The sequence below is a fragment of the Dermacentor variabilis genome, chromosome 3 (genome assembly GCF_050947875.1).
Source record: "Dermacentor variabilis isolate Ectoservices chromosome 3, ASM5094787v1, whole genome shotgun sequence".
Classification (NCBI taxonomy): Eukaryota; Metazoa; Arthropoda; class Arachnida; order Ixodida; family Ixodidae; genus Dermacentor; species Dermacentor variabilis.
Genome location: NC_134570.1, coordinates 17,837,757 through 17,849,750, shown reverse-complemented (window position 1 = coordinate 17,849,750; position 11,994 = coordinate 17,837,757). Strand labels below are relative to the sequence as shown.

Genomic DNA, 11,994 nt, shown 5'->3' with positions numbered 1-11,994 from the left:
TTTTTCTTTTCTATTTTGTTAAGTAAATGCGCACGATCACATAAAAATAGATAAGTCATCTCAACCATTACAAGTATTCACATCAAAATGCAGGCACTCACAGATGGTTTCTCCAGCCTGACTGGAGTGTTCCAGAACAAATCGCCGAAAGCAGGATTCACTAAAGTGTGATGAATTAATGTTTAATTCTGTACGCGTTCAATAAAGGTGAATATGCCAGGATCGTTTTGAACGACCTCATATCTCTGCGTGCCATAGAGCATTATTAGAGAAAGCTGTGCTGTGCTCACATAAATGCTCATTTGTAGGCCATGTTCTCTCACGAAAACGCGCGGATGCCACCGCTCACACGGCGTTGGTATAAATGAGCGAGGCGGTTGTTTATGCTGCTGTATGCCGAATACACCGTCTCTTGCTTGCCTCTTGACGCAGAGGCAAACAGTGCATCTCTGGAATTGAGAAATGTGTCGGCAAAGCAACACGTACAGGCCCACCCATATACGTAGCGAAGGCGGCCGACAGCCTACAGGTACGGTGACGCACAGATGTTGGCACAGCGCTGTGTCGCCGTTTACCGCTTATTGTGTACGCGCCGTGCGAAGTGAAGTGTAGCTGATTTCAAATCGCTAAGGCCAGAATTGAACTATAAAAGCAGCTTCGTTCGACCTAACTGCTTACATTTCAGTTCAGGTCCACCGATAGCGAGTGCACGAACTTGACGGCGCCAGGTTAACCTTCGCTGAAGAGGATCAACATTGGCTCAAACTTCGTGGGTACGGGTTGAGAGGGTTAAAGCTTGTCCATTTCAACTTGGTAGGCTTGCTTGGCTCATTTTGAGCACGATTAATTATATATACAAGCGAAGACGCTGTCGCTGTTGTGTTGTCGGTTCGACTGCCGATCGCGCGGGGTTCGGTCGAACGATGGTCGGCATGCAGATTTTGCCGGTGTCTTCGACAAGAAAGCCTGTCGCAGTACAACTCGCGCTCGTCGGGTTGCGTCGTTGTCGACCTGTTATGATAAAAAGGTTTCAGTGACGCACAATAGTCTGTCAGTCATTGGAGTGAGCGTCTTGTCGGTCTCGTATCGACCCAGCGTTGCCGCACCTTACGAGTACGTGCAGTCAGGAACGCGCTGCCGCCACCAGCAAGTGAAGACCGACGCTGCAGAAAGACTTCGTCAGCAACGTGATGTACTTAATGTCGCCTAAGTGCAACGCACGGGTTTTTCGTTAAATTTGCGAGCCATTCATGAAAGGCGGCAACTACCTGGCTCATGGTGTAGTCCGGACAACTCGGACGATGCCCTGGCCGCTTTCTCTTTTAAAGTAGAGTTGCGGTCTTACGCTACGCACGTTTTCGGCACCGCACCTACGTCGAGCTATACCAGTAGAGTTTCAACGCGGTACACGGCACGAGTGTTTGCAGCAGCGCGCGTCCAAGCATTTTTTCTTTTTTTCGGGGGGGACTTTCCAGCGAGCGGCCACGCGCGCGATCCTTCCAAAACGTTTCGCGACTAATCCGCTGGGGCAGGGCGCGTGCGCCGTCGCGCCATGATGGAGGCGAACTGTACAGTCAACAGCAAAAGTTTGCGGGATGCGCTATAGCTCGTGGCAAAGCGACCCTCCTTCTCTTCTAGCGGTTACCCCTGGTGTCGAGAACGGCGCCTACACGCATGCGCGTCCCTCCCAGACTGCAAGCACGTTTCCACGCTTCCTCCTTGCGCGCCGGTGATATTCGAATGTAGCCGCGAGGTAGCCCTCCTGCGATGTGCGCTGTGGCCTCTTCGACGGGCGAAACTGTGTGAAACGGAAGCGTGAACTTGCGGGCGCCACTGCGGCCGCTTTTTGTCGAGTTACGAGCGCTGACGCATAGGGCCTGCCCGGTGGCGAACGCAACAAGTCATCTTTTGTTTTTCTGGGCTGCACCTCCTCGTGGCTAATCTTCCTTGTTTCTTTCTTTTTACGAACGGTGCGTTCTACCGCAGAAGAGCGTGGCAGAAGACGCGCGCTATAGAAGGAGACCGGCAAGACGAAAATGGACAATTGATTTCTGTTGCATAAACGAAGTTCGGTCCGTCGAAGCCGCCACGGCGCATACCTTCGGATATCGCCGGCGCGCAAAGCGGAAGCGCGGAAATATGCACGCTTGCAGTCTCGGAGGGACGCGCATGCGTGCAGGCGTCGGTCTCGACACCAGGGGTTCGAGACGTTCATGTGAGGGATCGCCAGTCGTTTGTGCGCAGGCGCGAGTGAGCGGGCGCGAGAGAGAAAATCTGGGGGCTTTTGCTAGCTACTACGGATGAGGTTTCTTAAGTGCGTGTTGTAGGCGTTTGTCCTTAGGCGTTCGGGCATTGCGGAGTGGGGTTGAGTTTGTTTACGCTCCGACGCCGGCTGCTGGCGCAGTAAAATGGTGAAGCAGCAGACATTAGAGAGTTTTAGAATAGGGGCCCCAAAGAAATAGCGTCGAAGCCACTGCGCATGCGCGAGACGCGAACTGCGTTTGGGTTTTGCGTTGGGAACGCTATTTCACCGATTTAGCGGGAGTCCAAATAGCGGCCCCAAAAGCTTTGCGTCAGCAAACATGGCGGCACCCATCGAAGCGATGGCTCTAACCTAGCACTAAACTGGGTTCGATTCCTGATAATGCGTGAAGTTCGCAATCTAGAAGTGTCTGCGGTTATCGCTTTCTCTCAACTAGCGTGTGTTATGAAGATTGATTCATTAGACGCCGCTGATTCCGAATTTGATTGTGGATTTTACGGCTCGTAGGCCTAACACGGCTAAGCTTAGCTGGTGAAGGCACGTAAAGTTGGTTTGCTCAAAACTAAGCGCAACTAATTGGTTGCTGATTACATAATAACCTCTAAATTGTAATTAAACGCGAATACACGCAAGTCAAAATTACTATTTCTATCATAAGATGGTATAGTTTATTTAATTATTCGTAATAGCTTTTCTTTGACGCCGTAGTGGCGCTGTGAGCGCAAGACGCTGTCCGCAAACGCAAAACCCTATTTTAAGACTGTTCACTCCTGCGTGCCCCAACGATAACACCCGCAAAGCTCTTTGGGGCCCCTATCCTCTGACGCCCGATTTGGCGATCGCTGTGTCGGTCAGACTGTCTCGCACCTGCTGCGCTCGTGCTAAGTTAGTCATGGCGGATCATAGCTTTCTCGCGCCTTAAGGCGATGTACCTTGTAAATAACATCACAGATGTTTCTGTGGGCGCAGTAGCGACCGTAGTAGAGCCCGGGCCGCATAGATTGAAGTTCTAGAAGGCAGAGCGCCTTAGCAATCGCGGTTGAACGCAAGTGGCTGAAAGGCCGCCGGTGGACTGACTCAGCACCACCGCTGCAGGCGCGAGAAAGTCTGTCTGACGTACCTTCAGAGGCAAAGTTAATTGTGACTGGTGCTGCAGAAGTAGTGGGGCGCAGTACTGCTGAACTTGGCGTCACAAGTTGGTCGCTAGACGTAATTAGATTAATTCAATCGTGTTTTCTTTTTTTACTAATTCTGACAACGTGTCATTATTTCGCATTATTGGTGGCCCCTCCAGGACACCAAAGCGGCATCGGGGCACCAAAGCTAGAACCCGAACTGGTCCGTGGGATGGCGCTCGCCGAGGCCAGCGCGTGCCAGGGGTGTGTATAAGACCGGTTGCCCGCTGTCGCGGAGAGCAATTTTTTTATGCGAACATCCCCGGCACGCTTCGGCCTCCGCGGCCCCAACCCACGAAAAAAAAAAAAAAATTGTGACCACCAGCATCAGGTTGCATCTGGCCGCTGGAGCAGCCGTGGGCAAAACAGAACTGCATAAGAAACTTCTTCCTATTATGAGACGCCGAAAGGCTTCAGCGCGAAATTCTTCACCGGAAGAAGCCGTCGCACTTCACACGACACGAACAACATGACCATAGTAACCACAGACGAAGTAGCACCTCCGAATGAAAACAGAAATGAAAGCAAAAGAGAAACCAGAAGTGGTAGAAGTGACTAAAGACGCGGTCGCAGCGCCACTAGTTCGTGTGTCCACCATTTCGACCACCTCCCGCATAGACAGTGAGAAACTCTATGGCCTCCCGAGCTGAGCTGTGAAACCAAAGTATGGTGAAACTGAAGCAAGGGCTTGGTGGCGCAACCCACCGCTCCGTTCCAAAGGGGACGCTCATAACATCCATCCACTTATGTCTAAGCATATATAGAGTTTTCTACAATATATGAAACTCTATGGGTCTAAGAACGTTGCCTACCATTCTATAGTTTTTTTTTTCATGCGCTTTACCTTTGGCGTAACCGCAATAAAGTGGCGTCGTCTGATAGGCGGAAGAGCCTCTAAACGTGGCCTCTGAGATTGAACAGGCACGCGCCGCATAATCTCAAAGGCCACGCTTTCAAAGCTTGCAACTAGAAATTCTGTTAGAAAATGATTTCGTAACAAGATCCAAAATAAGTAAAGACAGAAAACCTTGTCTACTTACTTATTTATTTTGATGTGTAATAAGTAAATCCGCTGAATCTTACAAAGAGGCTGCTTTTGACACAAAACATTGTAGGTCGAAGCCAGTCGAAGCAAACCCTGGTTTGAATCACCGCGCTAGCGCTAGCAGTGCCTCTTGCGTTTATGTCAGCGTTTGTTGCTCTACTGAATCTCAACAGGCTCTACCGTGTATTTTAGTCTACGTGCGATAGTTATTTCGGCCAATCATCGTTTACAGAGCAGCGCATTGCTTTTTCCCGCCAAATGGAGTTTCCATGGGGTTAAGCGCGTGTGGGCTCTGTCTTGCATTTTGTGAGCAAGAAAGTTTGCGATGTTAAAATCTTGAAAAGTTCCTGTTAGGGTCACTACAACGTAAAATCCTCTCTCGTTCGTTCTCCTGATGTGTGCGCAAGAGCGCTGCCAAACTTCAGGAATGTGTGTGCCCACGTAGATTGCCGTGCTTTAGTGTTGTGCTGCGTAACTCACCGTTGGTGCAGTGTTCATTGGTGAGGCCGATCCTGTCTCTGACGCGATGCCTTGCACTCCTTCCAAGAAAATGAAGCAGTGTAAGTTTTCAGCTTCATGACGGTTCCATTGACGTCAAAAAATGTTGAGTAGCTATTGCTACTGTGAACGTATGTCGTCCACTGATGTGTTTTGCGTGATACCGTCAGCTGTGCCATCTCCATCCCAACGTATGCTGTAAGGGGTTAGCTACGAAGGTGTTGGACAAATTGCCATAAATAAATATTCATGATAAAAAAATGTTGCAAAATGGGTTAGCAGCTGATGCGCCGTTATGTCCAAACGTACTATACATGTACGAAGCACAGCTGCTCTCTTAAACGTAAATAAATGTAACAACAATATGCATGTCCCAGAGTGACCAAGATTAAATAAGCACCATTCAGGTATTCCTAGCTTTTTCAAAGACTATTGCTGCACATGACACGGAGTAACGTAGCAAATGCCTTGCTCAGCTGATCACTGCTCTGGTCATGTAAACGTCCGTCCCATAAGTGTCAGCTTATGGGACGGACATCACTATATGCTAATTCATTCAGCTGCTGTGTGCAAGATAGTTGTGTCCCGAGTCGGGTCCGTGTTTAAAATATCATTTGCATGAAAGTAAAAGCTCCTCTCAACCCCTCTACATGTCTTTGCAAGCCATCATAACTCAATCATAAAATGGTATACTTAGGTAAATACCAAACACTGTATTTATGCTTTAATAGCTTTACCCCAAAATGTAGCACACATCAACATGCAGTCGTTTTATTAAAAGGGAGGTTTCGCACGCCTGATATTACTAGTGGCCTGCAGAATGAATGAATATGCGCAAATATTTTTGCAGGCTGTGTACTGACTCACACTCATTGGCATTCGCTCACCTTATTCATGACCACTCATGCTCAGCAACATTCACATGCATATATAGTCACTTCCATTCACAGTTAGCCACTCACACTCACCTGCCGTGATGGCTTAGTGGCTATGGAGCTGCATTACTAAGTACGATGTCGCAGGATTAAATCCCGGCCATGGCAGTCGCATTTCGATGAAGCCGAAATGCAAAAATGCCCATGTCCCCTGCATTGGGGCCACATTAAGGACCCCAGATGGTCAAAATTAATCCAGAGTCCCCCACTACTGTGTGCCTCATAATCAAATTGTCCTTTTGCTGCGTAATACCCCAGAATTCATTCATTCAGTCTACTCACACTCTCTGACTGTGACTCATGTTCATATTCATGTCCACTCAAACTCACCAGCGCTCACTCCCGTTCATTCTCATGTCCACTCACACCCTTCGTCAGGAATTCTCTATTTCATGCCTGCCTGTGAAATGAGCATGGAGCAGATGTGGAGCAACTTTGAGTCCATGTACTTATGAGTATGCCAACCTACGCTAGTGGCTCTTCTTGATTATATCACCAAGCACTTTGTACTGTGCAGCACGGCTTCCGTTTCAAGCACTTGCGGGGAGTGCCCAGAAGCGTAAGGCAGCTGCAGAGCAAGAACCTGTATGCAAGCAGCCACGTCCTGACCAGCCAAGCCCTGGACAGGTGAGGCTTGCAGCTGAGGAAACTTGGGACTTGCACTCTTTCGGATAAAAAGTGCTTACTGTTGCTTTGAAGCATGTGAACACAGCGTTCTGTTTTTATCTCTCACAATGAATAAAAATTGTGCAGATCCCACGCATTGTGGGAATCAATGTTATGTGAAGAATTTTGCAGGTAGTTGGCTGTACTGTTTTGTTCTGGGTTCTGCAAAGTAATTCCAGATGGAAGAACATGTTTGTGTAAGGTAAGTAATTGCATGTGTGATGGCATAAGCAAAGCAACAATGACAGTGGTATGACAGCGATGGCATAAGGACTGATTTGTTGTACTTCACCAAAGAAGTGTTATGGTGCTGTGCTGCATTGGTCATAACATTAATCTGATGCAATTTTTATTCTTATACCATTCACAAGTTATGCCAAAATGAAGCAAATGTAGCATGAGATGTTAACAAGCAATGACGCAGACTAAGGTGTCATGACGGTTATCTAGGAAAGAATGGTGATAAGACTTGTGTGCACAGAGAAGCACAACACATATCTTAGTATATTTGAGCATTCTGTAGCCCTCGTGCCTGGCAACATACACATTCTGGAGGATTGGCAAAGAATGGCCAGTTGCTCATTGGCCCAAGAGTGTGGTAGATCAAATATAAGAACTTTAAGAAAATCAAAGAAGCGAATGAACATCATGCACTGTTCCATTAAAAGGGCTATGTGCTTTTTTGATACCTATATGTCGATACTATATGTACAGGTTTCAGATTGTGATTTAATGTTTTATTAAAGGTCATGGCAACTGCAAGGAAATCTTGGACCACGTAAAAAGCCTAGCTTAAAATAATGTAGGTATAGAGAAGCCTCCCTGCAAAATTTGCCGTTCAAAATATAAGTGGGAGTGTCATGAAAAGCTTGCAAAAATTGCCATTTTAGATACTGAAAATGGCGAAAACACCGCCATAGCCACATACTGGAAGTGATGCGTGACATAATGCAAAATTCCTTGCCATGACCTTTGCAATCTCAGAGGCCATGCTGCTGCGTCACATAGGTACTCTGGCCACCACAGGGTGCCATGATGAGCCCATTCTTAATGTGAGACACTCGGATTATTGCGGGCTCTGAGCTCTGATAGAACCAGCCTGAGCACCCAGCGCATGTATCGTCTTGTTAGGTGCTGTTTAAGCACTGCTAAAGAAAAAAAGCTATACGATTACCAGCTCTGTAGCTTTGCCAAGATTGGTTGAGTGGTATATGCTACTTGTTTATAACAAATTTAGCCAAAGTGAAATTTCGTTGCAGTTGGTTTTCAAGCAGGACATAGGCACACTCAGTGGCACTGCTTCATCGCTCGAAATTAAACCATACTGCCTAGGCCGACACACCAAAAAAAAAAAAAAAGATATTGATCCAAATAATTGTTTTCATTAATATTTTCTCCAACCAAGGAGGCTTGACGAATTAAAAGAAAACAAAAATTAGTAGGTGAGGAGAACAGCACAGTAGAGTGTGCCTGCGTACAGCAGTGCTTTATCTCCTTCATGGACAGCAAGAGAATTAAAGGCAGTAGAAACAAACACATCAAGCAGACTGCCACTGATTCACAAGAGAAAGACCGGTTGATGTACTCAATAAAGGGAGGATTGTCACAATGCACAGGAGTTTCATGTATAACTATTCCATGTGGATTATGACCACATAAAGCCAAAAGACAATGAAGCCAAGGAAAGCGTCAGGGAAATTACATAATTGAAATTGGAATGTAGAAAGTAATGAGGAGGATTGAAAGTGGACAATAAGATAACTTGTCAGCAGTGGGAGCCGAACTCACAAACTCCGCATCCACAACCTTCTCTGGTTTATTCATTGCAAGGGTCTCGAATCTGATAGCCTTGATGTCATTAGGTAGCAAGCGAGGGTTTCTTAGCCATGTGCCTTTTCTCCTAAAATCACTATCACATGTTACGTGACGCCATTGGGCTAAAAAGGATGTTCCACATCCTCCCACCATGGTTCTGAGTGACGCCGGCTAACACTCCTAGGGCTAGATCTAGTAAACATAAATACCCAACTTAGTGGATGAATTGATAGCTGTCTCCGTAGGACAATTGGTAGCGCAACGCTTGCATAATGCGAAGGTTGTGGGTTCAGTTCCCATTGGTGACAAGTTAACTTTTTGTCCACTTTCATTTCCCTTTTTTTCATTATTTTCTACATTACAATTTCAACCGTACTTAATTTCCCCGGTGCTTTCTTTGGCTTTATTGTCTGTTGGCTTTATGTGGTCATGATTAACAAAATCGAGCACCTCAGTTCCCCTTCTTTTCTCGTTTATTCCATGTGGAGAAAGACAGCAAATGACAAAACAAAGTGGCGACCTGCTCAGGGATACTAGAGGGAGTCAGCATGCAACATGTAATGTCAGAGTTCTGGTGAGCCATTGGTTCATGACACTTGCACTGTGCCTCAGCGATGTGCCACTAAGGCATAGTGATACACAGTGGGTGTTGTCGACTTCTGGTTGACTTGAACCGATTATGTTTTGCTTTGAAATTAAATTTGCATGCAGTGCTCACATTCTCAAAAGGGTGCAATTACTGCAGCTTGTTCCTTGCATACACCTGCAGTGTGAGATGAGTACAGTACAGTCCTGGTACTAGTCATGATTCTTGCTGCACCTATGTTAGTATGAGATAACCGTCCATGTGGTTGCAGTTGCCACTGAACTAGTGTCAACGTTGCAATTTTTATCATCCCTCGCCTTCCTTTGTGCAGCCTCATAAAGCTTCCACACAACCCAGATTTCTAAGACAAATATTTCTGCTCCTTCTCTTGCACACACATGCAGATGGATGTGTTCAGAAAAAAGCTGTAGCAGATGATCTGCAGTCTCAGTTGGAAAGGCACTGTTGGCTTGAAGAAATGTTGACATTTATTACATCTGTGTTTCTATGTGTACATGTACTATTAAAAATAAGCTCAGTAGAATATGCTTAGGTATTCCCAATGATGTCACATGGAAAGCCAATGAGAATGCTCGCCTAATTGACATCACTAACTTATCCTATGTAGAATAGGTAGATGCAGCTGAAAACACAGAGGGCAGCGCCGCTCCATCCTATAGCAACGCAGATGTTTAAAACCTGATAATAAATTACATGGTTTATTCAAAGCATGCAAATTTGCCCCTTGAGGATCACAAGAACTTACCTTATTGACCCAAAGCATGTTTGCAAAAACGTCAAAATCATTTCAGGGTCCCTTTGACTAACCAGCTGCCAAATTCTCATTGCAAGCCAACTTGAAGTCAACAAAATGATCTCTTGACATAGATATTACTTACTTGATGAACCAAAAAGCAAGTATTTATTTGCCATGGATTAGCAGTGTTACAACATATGGACAGGAAGTGGTTACAAATACCAAATGTACAGCTATTTGCTGCATCCATTGTAACTTTTCAGCTACTGTAGCTTTTGAGGTGCTGTAGTGGAAATCTAACAAAAAGTGTATTCAAGCAACTGAAGTTAACCTATTTCTTCTTGTCAGTGTTCCAGTTATAATCAGCATTAGTGTTTTTTATTAGACATTCTTGCTCTGCGATACCATGCGCTCATTCTTTTTCCTGCTTAGATTTAATATTCTCGCTTCCCTTACATCCTTCCACCTTTCTTAAAAGGTGCTGCTCACTTCTTCGTGTCACTACCTTCAAGAATTATAGTCCTACCTGCATAGTTCTTAGCAGTTCTCACTTCATTGTAAGCAATACATTTAGTCACGTAGTATTGCTATGGACCAGTATCCCTCATGTCCAAGGACGAAGAGGCCAGTGATGTGAAGACGACGACAATTTGCGGCTAGTGCAGGCTGTTGCCTTTTGGCCAAGTGCAGCGTATCGATCTATAAATATACTTGTATATAGTGTCGCGTCTCCATCTTACCATGTAACATATTTGACGGAGGTGGATGTTTCCTGTACCTCGTCATGGAGCTTTGTAATGGATGGTATGTCGAGCCTTCCATCATGGCTCCTGGGGACGGCAGCTCGACTCAACTGGCTCTGACACGTGCTGTCACTCCAACGACCTTCATCACACTCTCCCCTCCCCGTGGTCCTGGCATATTCTCAGGAAAAGATGGGGAAGGCGTCGAGGACTGGATCAGCCTGTATGAAAGTGTCAGCACCAATAACAGGTGGGACCCTATTATCATGCTCGCCAACATAGTATTTTACCTCGGTGAGTCACCTCGAGTATGATTTAGGACACATGAAGACAAGCTCACAAATTTGGGATACGTTTAAACAAAAGCTGCATGACTTGTTCGGCAATCCTTATGGCCACCAACTAGCTGTGAAGAAGGCGTTGTCCACCCACGTGCAGACATCAACAGAGCCCTACGTCATGTATATTCAAGATGTCTTGGCTCTGTGCCGCAAAGGTGACACACACATGACTGAGCCAGACAAGTTTTCCCACATTCTGAAAGGGATTGCCGATGACGCAAAGAGTGCTGCCACCTGGAAGGAAAGGAAGGAAAAACTTTATTGCTCTATTTACAGCTTTCAGGGGTTAACAGAGGTCTCCATGTTTTACTGAAGTCTCCGTCGTCTTGAGTGGTCGGCGCCCCTATTACAGAGCAACGCTGAGCCTGACTCACACAAGGTGACGTACCGACCAGCAGTTTGCCTGCCTACCAAACTCCGTGGTGACGTCTTCCTGTGCCAACGCTCCCCGTTCCAACAACACTGGCGATGTTACTCGAATCGTCCGACGGGAGATTGAGGTCGCCTCTCCGACTGCCTTCGAATCCAGCTCTCTCAACACATCTGCAGTCATGATTTCCCTGATTCAGGCAGCCGGACATCAAGAGTTCGTCAACATGGGCCTTCACTCCGTGTGTTCTGCCCATCACCCTGACGCCCGCCTGGATTCTTAGATTCCACCATGTCCCGCCTTTCTGCAACCCATCTTGGTTTGGTGCACAGCTGACAACAAGCCCATTTGTCTTCATTGCCGTCGAATCGGGCACATTTCTTACCACTGTCACAGTTGCTGGAGTTGCTGGAGTTCCTCAGCCCAGACCACCTATGCTGGCTCCTCTCAACTAAGCGGCTTTTCTTGTCCCTATGCCACACGATCCAACAATGTCGTCACTGGACCTCCTGCACAGAAGCACCCCTATTCACGGTCATCTTCACCCTAATGCCGACACTGTCGCTTGCCCCTGCCCTGTCACTCATATTCCCCGACTCCCTACGGACGCTCGCAGCTGGAAAACTAGACAATGCAGCACATCAAGGGGACGCTGCATTGCCCCCTGTGCACCCAAATTCTCTACTGACGCTGCCAACTCATATGAACGTTCTTGATGTGTAAGTTGATGGTGTTCCTGTATCTGCTCTTATAGACACTGGTACGCATTTATCTGTTATGAGCGCTGCCCTTCGGAACCG

General features: G+C 46.7%; 1 protein-coding gene across 2 annotated transcripts in view; it reads left to right on the top strand.

Annotated features, from left to right (window-relative positions):
* Positions 1-4,698: 4,698 nt before the first annotated feature.
* LOC142575213 (chromatin assembly factor 1 subunit A-A-like) overlaps positions 4,699-11,994 on the top strand; it is a 36,011-nt gene continuing 28,715 nt past the window's right edge. Inside the window, exons 1-2 of one of the 2 annotated variants that reach the window (XM_075684349.1) lie at positions 4,699-5,043; positions 6,434-6,543. In XM_075684349.1, coding sequence (XP_075540464.1) covers positions 5,010-5,043; positions 6,434-6,543 — 144 coding nt within the window. In that variant the 5' untranslated portion in view covers positions 4,699-5,009. The remainder of the gene's footprint in view (positions 5,044-6,433; positions 6,544-11,994) is intronic. The other variant, XM_075684350.1, reaches the window with a different exon arrangement.